General features: G+C 37.0%; 2 protein-coding genes across 15 annotated transcripts in view; one reads left to right on the top strand and one right to left on the bottom strand.

Annotated features, from left to right (window-relative positions):
* SUPT3H (SPT3 homolog, SAGA and STAGA complex component) overlaps positions 1-21,034 on the top strand; it is a 434,721-nt gene that overhangs the window by 40,332 nt on the left and 373,355 nt on the right. Inside the window, exon 3 of one of the 10 annotated variants that reach the window (XM_059728880.1) lies at positions 28-128. The exons of the other annotated variants lie outside the window; for them this stretch is intronic. Coding sequence (XP_059584863.1) covers positions 76-128 — 53 coding nt within the window. The 5' untranslated portion in view covers positions 28-75. The remainder of the gene's footprint in view (positions 1-27; positions 129-21,034) is intronic. 10 annotated transcript variants of the gene reach the window in all.
* RUNX2 (RUNX family transcription factor 2) overlaps positions 1-21,034 on the bottom strand; it is a 288,575-nt gene that overhangs the window by 267,126 nt on the left and 415 nt on the right. The window lies entirely within an intron of this gene.

The following is a 21,034-nucleotide window of genomic DNA, read 5'->3' as shown; positions in this document are numbered from 1 at the left end:
AGCATGTTAACTTCGTACCTATTGCAGTGGCAGCATCTCCCAAGGGGGATTGAGGATGATGAAGGGACTCTCTCCATGCTCCCCATGACGGGAGCCTCCAGCCCCTGGGAGAGCCTGTGCTGTGGCAGGTAAGACTCACTTGCTTTTACCCTTTCTCCTGCACCCACCACAACCAACTTTACCATGATCTCAGCACAACCCCAGCCTCATCTTTCCTGCCCTCCCTTCCCACTTGCCCACCATGCAGAAGTAATTAGCTGTCCCTCTGATCTACGCCATCCTTAGCAGATGTCTGTCTAACCCAGTGATACTCAATTAGGGTGCCACTGAATCTTATGAAGGGTCCCATGAAGTGGTAGGAGATAAGCAGCTAAACTAATAGGATAAGCACAGGCTCAGGCTTGTCCCTACCTGGACACTCCTTCATTTTTACTGCTAGGCCCCTCTGCAAAGAGGTAAGGACTGTAATCTGTGAATAGCTTTTGAAATTGGGTGCCACTCAATTCCCAAAAGTAATGGAGAGGCATCTCAAAGTAACATTAATCTTTTTGCATTTTCCCGATGAGTAAAGGGAACCAACCTCTTTCTTTCATCCTTTGTCATACTGGAAGACCGTTGTACCTTCCCTTAGTCTTTTTTTCTAAATGAGACTAATTAGACATCTTTGATCTTTCCTCATTAGATCACATTTGCTAAACTTTTTCCTTTTTATTGCTGTCCTCTAGGGCCTTTCTAGTTTGTCTTCATCTTGTGCTGTGCCCAAACTGAACACAGTACTCTACTGCAGGCCTCACCAATCCAGAACAGAGGAGAACAATTAGTTACCTCCTGTGTTTTACCTATGACCTTTGTGTTCCAGAAAGATGCGTCATGTCTGATCCAAGACATTCTTTTTTTTCTTAATAGCAGCATATTTTTAGACTCAGGTTTTGAATCATTGTAAGCCCCAGATCCTCTTCTGCAGTATTGTGACCTAGCCAGTTATTTCCTATTTTGTATTTATCTATTTGATTCTTCCATTCTAGGTGTAGCTCTTGACCCTGTCGACGTTTAGAGTATTGTAAATTTCTCATGATCATTTTGAATTCTGATCCTGTCCTTAGTTGTTTGAGGTGCATCCCTAGTTTGTTTTTTTTCCTGCACATTTTTTTAAGTGTATTCTTCCTTTCCATCTTCCAGCTCATTAATGAAAATAATGAATAGGAGTGGGCACAGCAGATCTTCATGTGACCACATTCAGCATGCCTTTTTCATTTGTCACCTATTCTGAGGGTGTCTCTCCATGAGATCCTAACTGTGCAGTAGTCAAATAATACTGCACAGTAATGAGTCACAGCACCGACAGTGCTAATATGCTACTGCACAGTATTATTAAGCTATTGTGTAGTAGTATCACTAAAAAGGTGATTGCCAGTGCTACTGTGCAGTAACTTTGGTTATTGTGCATTTATTTAGTACTTGATTATATAATTTCTAAATAAATGCACAGTAACCACCGTGCAATAGTGTTTCATGCAGACGTACCCTGAGAGTAGTTTTTCCATCAGTTTTATATTGACCTTGTTGTGGCATTATCTAGGTTTTATTTTCCTTTATTTGCTTATAAGAATATCATGCAGGATTGTGTCAGGCATGTTTCTAAAGTGAAAATGTATCCTGTAACTGCTGCTTCTTTATCTGCTAGGTCACTTCTATCAAATAAGGCAATTAAAATGGTTCGACATGATCTATTTTTGACAAATCCTTGTTGGCTGCCTTTATTTTTTAAAATTAATTTATAGTGCTTATAAATGGACTGTTTAATAATTCGTTCCAGAATCTCTAACATGATGGTGGGAATCCTTGAAAGGCCCTGCTGTGTTGAGATGTGATCCCAGGGAACAGGCTGCATGTAGCAAGGACCTAAAGTGTGAGGAGCTCTTAAAAATAAGCTTGAACTCAAAAGAAACTTTCTGCTTAATAGACAGCTGAATGGGCCTGATGATTTGTATAAAATAATGATTGACTGTGTTGCTATATTCTGAATAAGCAGTATAGTAAATGGTTTGAGATGTGTTGTTTGAAATACTGTTTTGAAGATAAGAAAGTAATCGGCTTTTGTCACACATCTCATTTTGCTGTTGCAAAGTTACAGAATTAATAAATCTATATGGTAATAAATGTGGAGTTGTTTTTTATGACCTGAACTAATGATTCTCATCCTTCTTGGACTAGAGGCACAACTCATTTGACTTGAGGCACTCTGTGTTTGTTTCAAGGCACCCTGCCATAATTTGTGAATTGAGCAGCACCCCATTAAAAAAACTAACTCATTTATTACTGTGCTTGCAGAGGGGCTGGGTAGCGGGGCAGAGCAGCAGCCAGACAGGGACAGCCTGAGTCTGCACTTAGTTCCTTAGTATCCTTCAAAAGATCTCATAGTACCCCAGAGTGCCCTGGCACCCTGGTTGAGAACTGCTGACCTAACCACTTCCAGAACTTTGTTCTTGATTTACACACACTTTTGAAAGAAACATAAATAATGAAAAATAAATAACTTTCCTAAATTAAAGAAATGTGTATTAAAAAAAGGAGATCAACATTATTAACTTTGCTAACCTCTTGATAACCTGAAACTGGAAGGAAGATGAAACATCTTCCTCTTTTTAATAATAACTTCTTGTTTCCTTTGGTTGAATATAATATGTTCAGTTGGACCATGTCTGCTAAATGTTCTTTCAGAACGGAACCACATTTGCAAAGTCCCAAAGTTGTGTTTTATTAGCATACTGTTGACAAGTAAATCGCTCTGTTTTTAGAAACGGCCTTTCCAAAGGTAGGTAGAACATCATGGGTAATAAGATAGTTTTAAGAGATTCTGTATATTAAAGCCCTGAATGAAAATGCATGCAAAGGTGTTACAAGGTTTTTAGTGGATCAGTGCTCATAAAGTGTGGACTCGCTATTAATTTATAAAACCATAGCTCCTAGAAGCTTTGTGTGAAATAGGACCCTATTTGTTGTGCTTGGTGCAGTCCAGATGCAGTGTTTCCAAGCCGAATAATCTGGGGCATGAGTCTTTAATTGTGTGATAAAAGTCCTCCTATAGCAACCTTTTCCCTTCATCAAAATGGCTTTCCTCTCCTGTTACTGCCTTTCAATCTGAAGCCAGGAAGATGGCCACTACAGTATGTGGGCATGTGGCAATAAGGCTGCTCTTTAATAAAGATGATTGCTAACTCTCACTCTTCAGTGGACTTGAAACGGTGTCCACAAACCAGATAGCTATGACTCCATCGTCTGGTGCTAGGCAGCACAGTGTTGGGGCAGGGACAGTGAGGAGCATCAGAAATGCGGTCAAAGAAGGAACAGCTAGGGAATGGCATCGAGAAGGCAAGAGTTGTAGGTAACAGGAGTAGGCTCTGGGGTACATGGGATAGTAACGGGGATGTGAGATGAAGGAGAACGGCAGCTGCTTGACCCAAGAGGAAAGGGAATCCCCATTGAGCAGCCAAGGTGAAGGCAGCATTACTACCTTCTACACATGTTTTGTGAGTTATAGGACTTTGGAGGGTGGAAAGAGCTCCATAATAATGCAAGAAACACCTGTATTCTTAAGATTTCCAGGCTGGTAGGCTAGTAGAGGATTGTGTGTTGTTTTTTCTGTCCTCAGAACCAGCAGCAGAGCCTGTTGCACTGGAGTTTTTTTCCTACATGAGATTTTGGCAAAGGAGGAAAGCTCCAAGGCATCAGAAGACATGGGGAAGGTGGAGTGGTAGAAATGCGACCTGAGTTCTAGGCATAGAGCAAATCCTGACCCAGTGCGACTGAAGGATGAATACATACAAATAAATTATCTTAAGCTGTTTGGGCAATGGATTGTAACAGTTAAAAACTGCATTTATTACTATTAGATAATTTATTATTCCTGTAGTTGATGGGAATGAGAGTTTTTTGGGGGGGGGGGTGGTTTGTGACAGTTATTTTTTATAACTAATATTTAAGGATTCTAAAAATAACTACATTAATTTTATGGGGAGAAAAGCTTTGCTTGTGTTAAGATTCTCCCCTCAGTCAGCAAGGTGATCGAGGCTGTAAAGATATTTTTATTTTGTAAACATCTTTGAAGCTCTTGTAAGACTCTATTGAAAAATAATTGGAAACTTTTGTAGATATGATGCAAACACTTCTTGTGTTTCATAGATGCTTGTTCATTTTCCAGCAGCATTTTATATAGCCCTAATAATGATCAAGGGTAAGATAAGCAAATAGGAAAAACGAGACAGTAATAGCAATGTTTTGGTAATTTGTTTCTCAAGAAGATCAAAATAAAAATGGCATTTCCATTTTGAATTGGAAGAAACCTCCTGGGTCATCAGATCAGACAGCAGTGTCCTCTATTTTCTTTTGGCTGCTAGGGCGAGGCATGTTTTTAAGGTAATTTGAAAATTGCACATGACCTGGTAGCAAAGAAGGGGACAGTTTTAAAATACAAATAATCTTGTATTTATTTATTATTTTAAGATCTCATGATATGAAGGGCAGATCTTGTGATTTTTACAGGATTGCCGACTCAACTAAGTTTCCAATGTAAGATGCTATAGGAGTGAAAATTACCATAACTTACTAAGGGTACCAAGGACAACCCCAGGGGGCTTTTATCTTCTGAGAAAGACTAGAACTACTGAAAGGCTTATCAAGCAACAGTGACTTCTTTTTACAGCAGCAGTGCCTTCTGAAAAGTCTGAAATTGTTTTTCCATTTTGTCCTGCTAGTCTAAAACTATCGGGATGATTCATGACTTCAGCAAATAAGAACTGAACTTCAAAGGAAGTCTGAAACCCATGTTAGGTGAAAATGGTGCCTAACTCCATCTGAATAGTATACTATTTGTCTGGAGAAACTTTTATCAATGAGAGATGGAATAAAATGACAAGTCACAAATATTAAAATTATTTAGAAATATCTAGAGACTTTTCCACAGGAGAGAGAAACTAAAAATAGCAAGGTTAGCATCCATCTTTCATGCAGTTTCATAGTTGGTAGGGTTGGAAGGGACCTGAGGAGATCATCTAGTCCGACCCCCTGCCATGGCAGGAAAGAGTACTGGGGTCAAACGACCCCGGCCAGATGTTTGTCCAGCTTTTTTTTTTAAAGACCCCCAGGGTAGGAGCCAGCACCACTTCTTTTGGAAGTTGGTTCCAGGTCCTAGCTGCCCTGACAGTGAAATAGCACCTCCTAATGTCTAGCCTGAAACTACCCTCCGCTAGCTTGTGTCCGTTGTTTCTTTTAACTCCTGGGAGTGCTTGGGGGAACAGGGAATCTCCCAATGCCTGCTGGTCCCCCTTGACTAGTTTGTAGACTGCCACTAGATCCCCTCTCAGCCTTCTCTTTTGGAGTTTGAACAGGTTCAGGTCCCTCGGCAGTGAGCCAGTGAAAACTGAACAGAGTTGAAAGGTGAACCAAAATGGAAAGGTGGTAGATCTTGGTGAGCCAGAAGACCCTGGCTTTTAAGCCAGTCAGGAGGAAATAGTCACAAACCCTACAGTTCTCACTATTTAAAAGGATTAGATCACAGAAAGCATGTTTAGGAATTGTTAGCCAGGCAGAGGAATCTGGATTATTCAAAATGTATGCTGTCACAAAACAAAAATATCACCTTTAGATTTCTCCCTGGTAGATACTCAAGAGTAGAGGTCTTCTGATGTTATACCAAAGCTCTTTTGTACTATTAAGTACAGACCAGATGCCAGGTAGTTCTCTGGCATACTGTTTATCTGCAGCCTGGCCCCTTCAGTTTTAGCAGACTATGGTTAAGCCCTAGTGGTCTTTTGGCAGAAGAAATATAATGGAAGGTAGGGCAGGGTGGCACCGTAGAGACTAAGTGGTTCAGAGAGGCATGAACTTTCATAGATGACCGCCTATTTCATCAGATGCTATGGATGTTGTCTACAAAAGTTCATGGGTCTTTGGATCAGTTAGTCACCAAGGCGTAGGGTGACTATCCATATATTTCGGTTGGGCCAGGAGAGTCCTGGATTCCTTAGGCTGGTCCCTGGCTGGAGTCTGGTGGGGAGGCAGAGTCGCTTGAGCAGGCACTGCTGCCACTGTGCTAGGAGCAAACAATGTAGGGGCCTCAGATATGGCATGTTTAGATAGGGTGACCATACATCCACCTGACTTGCTCTTGCACAGCAGCAGCAGTGCCTGCCTGCCTGGTACACCATGCTGCTCCACTGGCCTACAGAATCTGGGATTGTCCCAAACAAAATGAGGCATATAGTCACCCTGTCAAGGTGCTACCTTGCCCTATCTGCTGCTTCATTTCAGACTAATGCAACTAAGTGCCTCTGTATAGAATATAACAGTCTGAAAGGCAATAGTCCTCTCTAATGGTTGGTGACAGCTGTAGATGTACTGATTGAACTCCAGCTGGGTAAGTTACATATCATGTATTACAGTACTAGTAAATATTTCTTCATTAACTTTTAGCAGATATACCAATGTTTGCAAAGCAATTTGAGAATATTGTCTCAGCAACCACACAGCTTTACTGGGGTTTGATAGTTTTCTTTAATCTTTCAACCATGTTTCCTTTGAGTTGGATTCAGTCACAATTTAATGGATAGCTATGAATTGCTCTGAATACAGATATTTCTTCCCTTCCTCCCTTTCCCCTGGCAGTCTCCTTCCCCCCTCCCCCATTTAAAGACTTGGATTAGGTTTATAGCTATTCTTGCACACATTACTGAAGCGGTTTTATCCAGGATTCCTTAACTTGTTCTATTTAGTATGCTTCCATATAGCTAAGGTGGGTAGTTTTTCAGTTATTCCTCTTGGATGAAAACCTGGTGACAGTCTTTTCTGTGGCAAATAGTTTGAAGGGAAACTTACTGTACTTTCTCGAACACAAGGTGACCCTGAATCTAAGATGCCTCCCCCTCAATAATTAGATTCTATATACGGAAACTGTATAAATTTGTTATAATTTTCCATGTGTGGAACTTAATTATCAGGGTGTTGTTTTTGATGTCATCACCCTCTCGCTGCTACAACAGGGAAAATAGTGGTGGTGGGGGGGGGGGGGCAGGAGTAGGCCCCTGTCTTCTGCTCTCCCAGCTTCTTCTTCCTATAGCCTTCCTGCCTCTCCCTTACTGTCAGACCTACTCAGGCTCTGTTCCCTCCCCAAACACAATGAAGTGAGCTACATGTGACAGTAAAGTGGGAAGGTGGGGCAGAGAAGAGGGCAGAAACTGCAGAGGGGACCAGGAGACTGCTTGCTATCTGTCTGACTGGCCCCAACCCTGACTGCTGCAAATTTCAGCACAGGTACTCCATAAACACACTTTTGAGCACCACTTTTTGTGTCTGTTTATATGTAGTACAAACTGTGCATGATAGTTGAGAGCCAAAAAGCTCATGACTTAGGTAGTTTACTGGGCTGGGTCACAGCAGTCAACAGTGCCTCAAGCCATGGTGACCCCACAGCCCATCACTGCAGTGTGTGTGTGTGCGTGTGCGCCCGCATGTGTGTACACATGTGTACTCCAGATGCCCCTCGCCCCCAACAAAGGATCCATAGGCTTATTCCTCTCCCCGCCCCCCCCAGATGGAATCGGGTGTTCTTGTCACAAGTCTTGGGACCCTCAATTTTATATGCCGATGAGCTGCAGAGCTGCCTGTTTGAGTAACTGTGCATAGAGGGCAGGGCCACACTAATCTCATATGAGAGTGGTGACAGAGCTTCTCAGCTATATAGAAGTATGGTGATGTTTCTCAGGCATTTAAGGCTCATGAAGAAACAGGAATAATTGGAAATGGGAAAGACTGGGACGGCTCAGCCGTGGGAGTGAAGAGGAAGTTGAAATGTATTTGTTGTAGCTGTTCACTACGAGTTTAAAAAGAGCTGGGAGGGAGGAGGACAGAGCACAATGAGCACGATATCTTATTCAGATGGGCTGCACTAATTAAGCCGTATGGTAGAATCAGGTGCGTTATGGGCTACATTCATTCAACTTCACAGTTGGTTTCCATGATTGAGCACATGCTGCTTTTCTAGCAGTGGTTTAATCATAGCCAATGTATGTAATGGGGGAGCAGTTTGCTGGTATGCGAATGAGACAAGGGGATTTTCCCCTCTATGCTGATGGGTTGGGGGGCCCTGATCTTATATTCAAGTAAATATGGTACCTCTCTTTTGAGGTTTGGAGTTTAAATGGCAGTTCACTTTAAGGGGGAAGAAAACAGGAGTTTCACTGTATGAGCTCTTAGAAATGCACTGGGGTAAAGTCTTGCTTATATTAGGGGCGTTTTGGAAGTGTTATTATACCACTGTAACTATGCCAGCAAAACCTTTTAGCGTAGGAACAATTTTATTGGTATAAAAGTGCTTATTATGCTGGTATGCCCATAGAACTGCATTTAGAGAAGACTGCTGGGTCTGAAACTGTTGGATGAGCAGACTACCAACCCTCAAAGTTTCGTGTGAAACTGCCATGCACATTTACTAAACTTTCAATCTAAAATACTATAAAGGCATGTAGTACCCTGTATGATCCTCAGCTTATTTATGGCCTTGCAGATCACCAGTAGCCCGTTGACCACAGTTTGGAAACTATTATTTTTTTTATTGCCACTAATTTTAACACCGTAACAAAAACACAGCCCTAATTGTCATGCTTTGCCCATGCTGTTTTTCGGTAGAGGTCAGGCCCTAGTTCGTGGTGTACCACATCCAGAAAGTGACAACAGGTATTCTGTGCCATCAGGGTAGCCTTGAGGGAGAAGGGTCTGAAAACAAAACTAAACTTAGACTAAGTTGATTGAGAGGCAAGCTAGGTACTACTCCACAAAGCATGTGAAACTCCCTTTGAAGTTGTAGAGAGCGCAATGTTATGCTTTGTTAGCCCGGCAGAACTACTGGGATGTACAGTCTGCAAGGGAGCAGTTAACTTGCTCTTAGAAAATTCATTGATTCTGCTTATTGTCTAGCTGTTCACAAGCTTGGATTGGGGTCTGCTTTTACGAGTTCTTTTTTCTCCTACTTTCCCACTGTTTGGAATAAAAATGACAATGATCTCATCACCAAGGAGAGATGCTCACTACTTTCTTAAACAAATAAATAAAAATAATGTATATAATTAGAAATATATTATAACAGTATATAGCAATAACTCACAAATTGGTTTCATTTTACAATTAAACTTAGGGGGTGGAATGCCTCATTGCTAAAGTTTTTGAAAACAAAGCCATAGAGTGGATATAGCTTTTAGATGGGCTTGAGCAACAGTTGGCACGCAGACGTGTAAGTTGCATTCATTTATCCGTAATGACAGTGTACAGAACCATGTTTTGCAAGTAGTCCCATTAAAATATGCTTGATTACCAAAACGGTAGAATTGGCTCTTCTCAAAAGTTCATTGATGCGTATCAGATTTGGGAGTTTTGTCAGGCTTACTGATATTAATAAGCTGAATTTTAGGATCTGGTTTGAATATTTTCTAAGTCTGAAGGTCCTGAGGTCATATTTGGATTTAGGAACTTCTGTGTTAATAGCATTTCCTAGAAAGGTAAATAAAAATCACTTGCATTTTTCCTCTGCCCTCCATTCCCTCCCCCCCCCCCCCCAAAAAAAAAAAAGGAGGGGGGAGGAGATATGTTGGGCACTTGCATTTAGGCAGAAAGAGTGATAAAATCTACCTTTTGATGTGCAGCTGTTGCTCAGATTTATTTATAATTTACTACTTTTACCTCACTAATCATGCCATGCACTGTTCCATATGTAAACATTATTTAAATGACTACTTGTCTCTCTGTATTTTCTTTTTTTTTGTAATCTGTGTTTGTATATATTTGTGTTTAGATGAGAAGGCGTTTAATATTAATGCTTTCTAGACTGTATTACACCTCTAGGAAAAAGGGAAAACAAATGTTTTAGTGGAAATAAAAGATAACCTTTTTAAAACTGGCTGCTCTATTGTAAGTGAGAGCCCTGGACCTTTCTCTGCACTGTGGAAGAATTATACTATGAAAGGTGGTCTATTTGCAGTTACTAGAAGAAAGCATCCCTTGAATGTAGAAATGCATAATAACATTTGAATATTATGTTTACTATTCTGTTAAGTGTTTTAAGCACTAATTTTACCCTTGTTTTATTTTGCTAAACTTATAGTACCAGACAGTGCTTTACTTTCTGTTTTGTAAAACGAGTCATGCCTTGGTATGATGATATATGGCTCTTAACATTACAGAGAACAGTAAATAAAATGGCCTAATATTTTTAAAAGCTGTGTTTTAAATCAGGTAGTGATTAACCAGAATATCATGAAATGATTGTTTTGAAGGGTAAATGAAATTGATCTCTGGTGCTGAATGAAGTTTAGAAGTGCTACTCTTAGCATTCTAGTGAGATATACAAACCTCTCTCTGTAAGTCCTCTGAATGACTAGCATGCTGCTCAGTTTGTTCAATAAGGACTGTAAATTTTGAAAGGTTTAACTTGATATGTTTGCAGGTAACATGATTGATGTGTAATTCTAGTATGAAAGAAGTATTTAGAATCTTGGCTAGCTTGTATCAGTTCACAGGTTTTTATTTCTTAAACAAAGATAGGTTAGCTGTTAGCCTTATGTTTTGTAAATGCATTTTAATCCTTCCCATCCAAACAACAGCAAACTGACAAAATAACTTCACTTCTGAATGCTTGTGGATCGATAGATAGGAATTAAAAATAACAACAACGGAAGGGATTTAATCTATCTGTCTTTAGACTTTTTTTATAACTTCTCAGAGGTGTATCATATTATAAATGCATTAGAAATGTTTTGCTCTGAGGATATGTAGCATTCCTATAAAGGTTAAATCAATAAAAATGATTTGGCCACATTCCTAAGCATGGCTAGAACAGGTAGCCCGTTGTTTAAGGTACCCTTGAATTTCTGGATCAGATTATTATGGTGCAGCAAAAAAAGGCTTACTAAAGGCTTCTTACTGTATGCAGACATTCCGTGTTTCTTCTAGAAGATAGCATCAGCCTAAAAAAACGCAGTTCTCTGAGCTACTGAAAAATAAGAGTATTCTCAAAAAGTTTTTATGTATATAGGTCTAAATTACTGTACTGTATGTGCTCTAACTTTTAAAGGATTTTTTTGCATCAAGAAGGGTGAAGATACTTCAGTAATTGATAAGAAACAGGTATGTAAAGGACAAAATGCAAGCCAAGTCTTTTAAGTCAGTTTTGAGACAACTAATTCTTAAATGTAATAATGTCCAATTATAAGTTAGTTTAATTCTTTTATTTTTTTTATGCACAACCAGTAAATAGTGTCTGTTGAATAGATCTGGGTATTTCGACAGGCAGCTGAGATTCTTAAATGTGATGAGAGCAGCATTTGAACAATTAATAAATTAGTTAATTCCTCTAATTTTAATATATATCTGATAAAATGCAGCAGCCATGTAAATGAAGTTTATTTAGTACATCTGGTTGGTTTACTAGGCAGCCTTGCAGTTTGACAGTAGTGTGTTTTTGTAGATATAGCATACTTTAAAATCCTTCACATTAAGGAGCTAGTATATTTTACTATTACAAGACAGAACTGTGTTCATATGTTAGGCAGCTACAGTAATGGCATTTTTATATAGAATTTACATAGCTCAGATATTTTAAGGTATCATTCAGATTAGTGATTAGTTTTTTAATTTTATATTTTAAATTTAATTATAGCTGAAAAGGAATTCTTAATTTTTTTAAGTATGTGAGTGAAGCTGTTAAATATTGCAGACATCTGACAGATAACTTTAGGAAAAGTAATCCTGAACATAGGGTAAAATGCACACATAATTAGTAGCTGGGATTTTACCTTTCAAGGTTTCCAACTGTGAAAATGCGGTCAATGAATTAACCACATAGCTGGCTATGCAAACTTTAGTGATTAGAATTGGAACATGTTTCATCTCTATATAAATGTTACTTGCATAAAGTAGTTTTGTGCATGTGTATATTGCATGGCTGCCTTAAAATTACTTAGTATATGAATAATAGCACCTGTACTACATAAAAGATTATTTTCAGCTCTGCATTTTGTACCTACAGAATGTTGTAATACTTATAAAATATTTTATATACAGACATATACTAATAGAAGAGCTTTCTCTTAGGGTCTAGACAAATTGTTAACAATGTGAATTTAAGGTTTCAAAATAGTTTATTTTTAACTCCATGTATATTTCTGGTGTCAGTTAGCTTTCATTTTTATATTAAAAGGTGTTAGATTTTTAAAAGCACTATATAGATAAGATCAAATTAGGTATTTATTAGTAATTCCTAATCAAAATAATCACCATATAAAATAATATTAGCATATAAATTGAAATTCTCTACTTACTGTAATACAAATTGTAAAAAAAATCACTCCAGAGTTTGCCATATGGATTGTGTAGTCGCATAGTTTTAGTCGAGTCAGATTTTGTTTTTGTTACAGTCTGAATTTGTTGCTTATTGTGCTAAGTATACAGGCTTCTGTCTGGGGCTAAATTAAATTCCTTGATAACTAGGCTGTGAGATATATTTTATTATCTATGTATTATTGGTTTTCTTTGAATACTATTGGTTTCTATAATAAAAGATCAGAAAAAAATCAGCTTGTGTTGTCTTAATTTTTTTAAATGTTTCTATAAATTTTTAGTTTTCATATGGGGGACATAAAAGGGTACTGGATAATAAGGAAAAATACAGTACATACGGTTGGAAGGGAGTGGGGTGAACAGGAAGTGAAGTGAATGCCCTTTATGCATAAAATCCTTTTGGGAAAAGAGAACATTTTTACTGGTGTATAAAAAGGTATACTGCCTATGTAAACAGTGACTGCTTTTTACTCCTGTCAATTTTAAATGAACTGTTCATTGTTATAGTTAAGTTACTCCACATTTTTAAAGCCCATTGATACTGCAGATTTGAAAAACTGGAAGATAAGCTCTCTGATTGTAAACTAATATTAGTAGCCATTACAGGAATCAAATAAAACACATATATCATGTTATTTTACAGTGTTTATATTACAAAGCTACATCTGTATGTAGGTATAGTGCTTTAGCGGCATCCCTCAGACTCTGTGATGAAGCGTCACCATTCTGTAACATACAAGTTCCCTGGCATTTGAAAGAGTGGAATGTGCACCATTTGTTTTCAGATGTTTTCTCTTTCAGGAAAAGCAGTTTTTCTAATTGATTATATGACACATGAATGAAGGGATTCAATGGCGAGTGGTATTTACAGAAACTAATTCAAGCTAGTGCATAAATATTCAATCCTACAATGTAGCAGGGTTTACTGCTTCACAACTCACAGCTTTAATTGATCATGTCTCAGTCAAGTCTGTTAGGTCTGAGCAGGTTTACATGTACATTTCTGTAGAGCAACATTTTTTTTTTTATCTGCCTCAATTCACTGTTTGTTTTGCATTAAGACATTTACATTAAGTCATTCATGCATTATAATATTAATTTGACTACTTTTAAGGATGTATTTTTTGTCTTGGCTGAGGAACTTTTATATTCAGAATTTGTAGAAAGTAAATACATTATAAGTATTTGTTAGTTTCAGAAAAAAATACACTGCACTTTGTCAAATGCAACAGCTATACAGCAATTAACACTACTTTGATTAAAATAAGTAGTTTTATGTTAATTTTAGTTCTTAGATGAGTTTACCTGGGTCAGCTATAAGGTCCAAAAATGCAATTTCTGTTTGCTTGGGGAGTGATTAGAAAGTTAAGAGGGCCTATGTTACAGTGCAGACTGTGCAACTGTATAGGGCCCCGAGCTGGACAGGGACTCCTATTGCAGTACAGTTCTGTTTTAGTGTGGCTGTTCATTAAAGGGTAGGGACTTGAAACCTATACTTTGCACAGAGCCCCCCAAAGATAAATCCCACCACTGGTCCCCAGGGTTACTCCCAAATATTCAGTTACCTATATATGTGATTGATTGATCAACTTTGCATCTCACAGATGTAAAGACAAGACCCCTGCCCAAAATAATTTATATTGAGATGTGTTCTCGTATGTTAACAGAATAATCTGTGCCTGTCTGTACAACATCTTGATTTTCAGACCATTAACAAATTGGAATGTGATAGACATTCTGCCCTATGTAATTATAGTAGAGGCTGTATTTGATAAAGATCTGCATTGGCATATAACTTAAATTATTAGCTGTTTTGCTCAGAGAAATATGGGCATTTACAAGTACAGATCAGTTGGGATTAAAAGTATCCACTGTGTACACATGCATGTGTGAAAGATTACCCTGTTCTAATACGACACAAGGAAAAAATTAAAGCATTTTGTTTCTCTTAAGGGTGTGTTTTCTTACTTAAATGTATTACGTGTGTGTGTGTGTGTGTGTGTGTGTGTGTGTGTGTGTGTGTGTATATATATATATATATATATATATATATATATATATGTGTGTGTGTGTGTATATATATCCAGAAATAACCATGTCGGTGTGTGTGCACGCATGCCAATATACGTCCATATACTTACTGTTTCTAATAAAATGCCTCTATCTTTGCCTGAATTGCTCTGTAGAGAACCTTTTTATTAGAATCATTTGGTAAAGAATTTTTTATTTGTGAACTATAGTAACTGGTGGTAATACTGCCTACAAATTTGGCATGTCATATTTAAAAGCCCAAGTTTCAAATAATGCTTAGGTGTACACATGCACCAAGGTGTGTAAGCATATCAATATGCAAACACACTTTGTCAATGTTAGCTACTTTTCATTGTGATCTTGGCTAGCGGTTTTTTAATTATTTTTCTGAACAATAAAGTTCTATAATTGGCAGCCACTCTGTCTTTCTCTTTTGCTAAACCACAAAGTGGATTTAGATGTAAGATATCTGACCATAAAGGATAAGTAAACAATGGTTTGGCACACTTATGGTTCAGATAAATTCAGGGGAAAATAAATGTATATAAAGTCATTGAGTTTTAACTTTCCTCTTCAAGAAAATGATACTAAACTGAAATTTATTGTCAAATGCTAGCAATTCTAATAGAATAAAGAATGTGAATAAAAAAAGTCTCTGTGCCTATCAGAAATAGAGTAACAAAACCCCCATTTAATTGAGTTTCTGCCAAAAGTTCTTTGCCACAGGGTTTTTAGCTATAACATGTTAGCATTTAAAAAATGTAAAACTATTGTCAGTTCTAGGACTGCCTTACTTTAATGAATGTGGCACTTCTTAAAAACCAGACAGCAGAGGAAATAATGGTTTTTAACCTTTGCTGTAATCATAAAGGTTGGTTTATTAAAAGAGATGAGAATATATTCTCATTAGTTTATTTCAGGAATACAGTTTAAATGCACCATAGAAATCCCTTAATTTCTGAAGGGCCTTGCCTATTGAAAGGGGGGAAAAAAAAGACAACTTGTTTACACTTCACATTTTTTTTTTTAGCTGTGCTAAAATTAAAGAAACCATTTTTGGAAATTAGAACACTTAAAGAAATATTGCATAAGTCGGAATGATTTAATTGGATTGACTAAAATGACTTCAGCAGTCAAAGTGAGTCAATAGAAAATGCCTTCCCCCTGCCCCCCACCCTTCTCCTAGAGGCAAGTTCATACATGAAATAGGAAACTTATAGCTACATGAGGAAGGATAGAACAGCATACTGCATGCTAACTAGCAGAATAAAATATATAGACAGGAAACAGATGCATGAATAATGGATTTTTTTATTGAAAGTGTTAAACTGTTTTATGATACGGCCACTTGAGTTTATTTTGTCCCTGTGCTCATCTTTAAAATATTCTCTTTAGGGTGCATTTTTAAACATAGTAAGTGGCAAGGCTTATATTTATTTGTAGAAGAGAGCATGTTTGTGAAAGGAAACCTGCTCTTAGTTTTAAGCTTTATTAATGTAAAAACAAAAACACTTGAGAGCAAAAGATGAGTCTCCTAACTGGGTCCCCCATAAGACTTCTTTGGGGTAGACTGAAGGAGAGTGATACTATAACAACTGCGGCTATTGTTAAATAACACCAACAAAATGCAACTGCTCGGTTTATAACAGTAGTTCCTTGTCGGGGTTCTGTGGTGAGAGGGTGGATGTCTGGTGCACCTTGTGGGTGTCTGCTGCTGATGGACAAAAACTGTGGTCAACTGTTAAGGCTGTCAAAATTTACAAGGAAAAACCCTTTGAAAAAAGTGTAAGATTTCCTCATTTTATTTTTTTTGAATGTGTTTATCAACATGAAATAAATTTGCTTGGCTTTTATTTCTTTTGGCCCAATTAAATATTTGTTTTAAAACTTACAATAGAAGATGTTTGCAATGTAGGTATTCAGCTGACTTTGTGAAACTGATTCTTGTGATACTTGAAGCCAAACGTGAAAGGCTTCAGGTTGTGCCTTATTTAAGTTTGTTGGTTGTTTTGAGGCTGCCTTAATTAAAATATTATATACTCCAGGGCATACTAAACATGGTAGTTTATTGTAATTCTTATTAATGGAGTGTATTTAATGAGTTTTCAGAAACAACTCCATCAGGTAGAACATACAATGTTGAATTTTATTAGGTACATTGAGTAAAGCATGCATAGGGTCTACTTTTTTGAGAGGAGCTGAGTACTCGCAGCTCCTGTTAACTTCTGCGGTCTTTGAATGGGAGACTTGCTGGGTCTTCAGCACCTCTCAAAAATTCAGCCAGCACCGCCTAATCCTGCCCTTACTTGTATAACATCTACTGAAATCCACTGGAGTTTTGTACTCATGCCATATGAGAACACCGTGTTTTTTGCTTCCAGTAGGGCACCATTATGTTAAATTGATGTTTTAGAAGATGACTTTCTTTGGTTGGTAATGATGATGCCTATTTAGGGGTGGGCTACATAATATATTGGTACACCTTTAAATAAATGTATGATGTACTTTTAATTGCAGGTTGTAACTAGCTGCATTACATGTAAAATAATTCGCATATTGATTTATCTCCTTTTAAACTCTAAAGCGTTACATTTATTTTATCTCTGTTGCTAGTTTACACTTTTTTTGAACAAACTTATCTGTAAAATGTATACAGGTCATTCTGAAATTTAATCTAATTAATCAGATGTGTGTGTGTCTGTATGTATATACACTATTCTGTTCTCTACTATTAAATAGATTTTCAGATTAATATCAATCAGTCCATGAGTACGAAATGGCACAACTTGACAGGAATTTCAGTATTATTGTTATGCTATTAATGTGGGGTGGTAAGAGTCTTTAAATATTTCTGGTAGAATAGTTAATACAGCATGGAAGTTTGATATTTGTACAGTTTGTAAAGGAATTTGAGGTGTTACCCTATTTTGACTTCAGTTTTCAAGTATGCACTGGTGCATCATTAATCATAGGAAATGCAAAAATAAATAATATAGTCCCTTTGGATTTTTCATGTGAATACTTACCTTTTCCTTTTTTTGTATATACAGTTGAGGTATTTAGGTAACCCCTAACCTTTTGCTTCAACAAGGAGGTACAGTATAAAAATATTACCACAGTCTTCATATGAGCAGTTCTCTCTAAGAAAGCCTCTAGATGAATATTTATTGAAAAAAGCAAAGTTGCAATACAGAATGACTTAGCTCAGCCTGAATATAATATTTTGGACCACCAATGTATAAAATTAAAAGCACATGGATTTTGAATTACTAGAAAAGGTTGTAATTGATTAGCACTGCATGAAAGTATTGAAGTTGAGTAAGTTTTGATTTGTGAATGGTTCTATTCAATAAAGATTAATCCTGTATGCTTGATAAAATCTTAGTGCCTCTAATGAGTTAGTTTTTTTTCTCTCCCCAGTTTATTTAACCATCAGATATTTCAGTGTTCTTCTAACAAACTGGAACATTTCTATCTTAGTGAATTTTACATCAGTATGGCTGATTCAAATAATCCGGAGTATCAGTGGTTAGCTCAAAGGGGGTAATTGAATGAATAAATGTATTCTGTTCCTTACAAACCATTTAAATGTGGAGTATGGTTCCTTCATGGATTTCATGTGCTTACAGACTGTCGTTAACAAGATGTGTTCTTATTAACATGAATATGAGCCATTTTTGTATTGAGCATTGCGATTTTAGTAGGACTTTTTTGTGATCAGCTTGATGAGTTTCATTTTTACTTGCTATATCCATCTATTCTAGTCTGTTACAACAGTTCTTTATGATGGCTAAGACTACAATATTAACCAAAACCTTGTCTGATTTTATACTCTGACTTCCATGGAGTTGCACAGTGCAGATGCAGAGAACGCATCTCGGTACTGAATTAGGATCCAGTTATTTATAAATGATATTAATACATATTTCAGAACTACTGTGAGCTGAAAGGTCTTGTTTAATCCATGTCAACAAGAAGATTGCTAATAAACACACTTTTTATTAGTTACATACTATTTATTCCAAGCAGTTTAGTATTGATTCACTTTGAACAAAAGGCAAAATTATGAGAGCCTTAGCCTATTTGAATTGGTAGGCTTAAATTTAAAAAAACTGAAAGGAAGGCATATACAAATAGAACACACTCAAACTTGGATTCAGTTCAGAGCATACCTGTTGAGCAGAATTAGTCTAATGAGTACAGAACCTAGTGTTTAGATAATTCAGACTTAAAGGAATAAGACTGTATGCTCTTGAAGTTACAGAAGACCCCTCCCCGCATCAGGTGATATGAAAATTTGCAGAAATACCACAGGTTGAAACAGATTAGCAGGTACGTAATTCAGAGACGTGATTCATGCTGCAGTTCCAGTTGGAATAAATCGTGGAACAGAATTGGAAGAGATTAAATGCCAAACCTGACAGTACTTAAAATGATAATCTAATTGTGCATTCTCATAAGCAACTGCAAAAGTGCCTTAGTAGTTTGGAAACAATAAATGGATGAGTGATTTGGCTCTTTTTTTCTTTACAATAAAGCGTAAACATGAAAATAGGTATTTTCACAACTTTCAGGTATACTGATGACGTTGATATGAGAGAAATTTTGTTTTAGACATTCATTGTAGTTTGTTTCTAAGGATATATTTACATACCCTTCTTTTACACAGAATTCGGAAGAACTCATTGTCCCGGTTATAGCACTTTGCAGTAGGTTAAAGAATGACCAAAAGTAGACTAATTCAGCAGTCGGCACTGCATGTTATGATAATTTTAGCCAACTTACTTTCTTCTAATCTCTTTTGGAAGTAAAAGCAAAAGAAAGTCCCTATACATGTAAACTGTATTTCCTGTTGTAAACACTGGGATAATGTGGTCTGGCTACACTTCTGCTGTGCTTCATTAAGAGAGCAGTTTTAGTAGAAATGCTGCCTACAATTTAAAGACTATTTTTTGTATCCGCACTTCACTCCAGTTTTTCTGTGAGGTATAACTATTAGAGCAATTGTAGACAGTACTGAGATGTAGCATTTCCAGTGCCTATGTGCATTTTAAACGCAACAGTTCTCTGTTCCTTTAAAGCTTTTTCTTTATGTCTAATTGTGCTCATAGACTTAAACTACATTCATGTGCTTAGATAGGAGCCAGTTGCAATGCGTGAAGTAGGAGGGGTAAAAGGAACTCCAACCATCAGCTAGTTGCAATACAAGCTTAATCTATACTGAAAGCATATGTAGCATCTTTTTGACTAGGAAAAAAAGGGAGGAATAAAGGAAATAGGTTTAACTACAGCCCCATTATAGCTTCATCATGATGGACAGCATTAAGAAAATTTTGTAAGTTTTGAAAATGTTTTACTGTTCTTTCAGTTTGTTTTCTTCCTCTGTCTTAAATGACTCAGTGAGAAATCTTTCATATGTGTCTGACCACTGATCAAATGTGATCAGGGGTCAGCATTTTGCTATTGCCCTTTTAAACGAAAGTTTGAAAGCATTTAAGATTTTATACAAATCACTCAAAAGTTAGTCTCGTTCAGTTTTATATAGGGGTTCTCTATCTCAAAAGACATTGATGTATATTGAATCCAACAGCAGATCTGAGAAGAATAAAAGGTTTGGAGCTAAATGATGTTAGAAGTACAATGTGTGTACTCTCAGTAGGGTCATGCATGTAAATCTACATGGTACATGCATATGTGGAATGCTAATTCATAATTGCATGATTTTATGAAGGTGTTTTAAGACATCTGTGTTTACAGATCTGAATATTTAATCCAATATTTGGCAACATACCATTATATAAAGTAGCTTTAAAAATGCTAATTTCATCCACTTTTTTGAAACTTCAGGTTTTTTGGTGGCTTTTTTTTTAATGCAGAAACTGCTCTTTGCTTAGTCTTGACTTAAGTATGGTTAGAAAAACTGTATCGGAGCATTGATGCATTGTAAACCATGCCTTGCTGTGAAAAAGTGGAAACATTAACAGATTGTTGGTCTAACAGATTCCTGTTAGCATATTACTAGATGAAGTTTAATTTGAGACATCTAGGACAATTGCTAGGGCAGTGATGTGCAGGAAAGGATTTCAGATGCTATATTTTATCTAGGCAGACAAGGTTCTTTGGTTGAATCTGATATTTTACTAACTTTTTTTCAGATACAGAGAACTGGCTGTTAAATCATGTAACTTACTTCTGTTTCAGTAATTTGATTACCCAGTCATGTTATAACTGTATAGAAATGTCCCATTTTATTCCTAGTTTCTTCACCTTGTATTGTAAGATGTGGTTGATTCTATTAATTTAATACTTTAGCTTTTTACCTAGTTCAAAGCAGCATCGTACGTCTCCAAGTACATGTCGCAGTACACATGGAGTCAGATAGGTGACAGATGAGCACACCTGCTGTCAAATGCCAAGGTATAAGCTGGTGATTTCATGTTGCCTAGCTTTTCAGTTAACAGTGTCGTTCTTAATATGCACGTATTACTTACAGTAACGTTTTTTTTTCACCTGACTAAATCTCCCATCTTCAAACCATAATATATCATTCAACAAGTTTGTTTTTCTGTTGTGACAATGCCCAGTGCTTACTCAGAAAATTTAAAAACGGATTGTGGTA

The sequence above is a fragment of the Alligator mississippiensis genome, chromosome 1, assembly GCF_030867095.1.
Source record: "Alligator mississippiensis isolate rAllMis1 chromosome 1, rAllMis1, whole genome shotgun sequence".
In the NCBI taxonomy this organism is placed as follows: domain Eukaryota; kingdom Metazoa; phylum Chordata; order Crocodylia; family Alligatoridae; genus Alligator; species Alligator mississippiensis.
The sequence above is the reverse complement of the archived record's forward strand: the minus strand, read 5'-3'. Positions and strand labels throughout refer to the sequence as shown.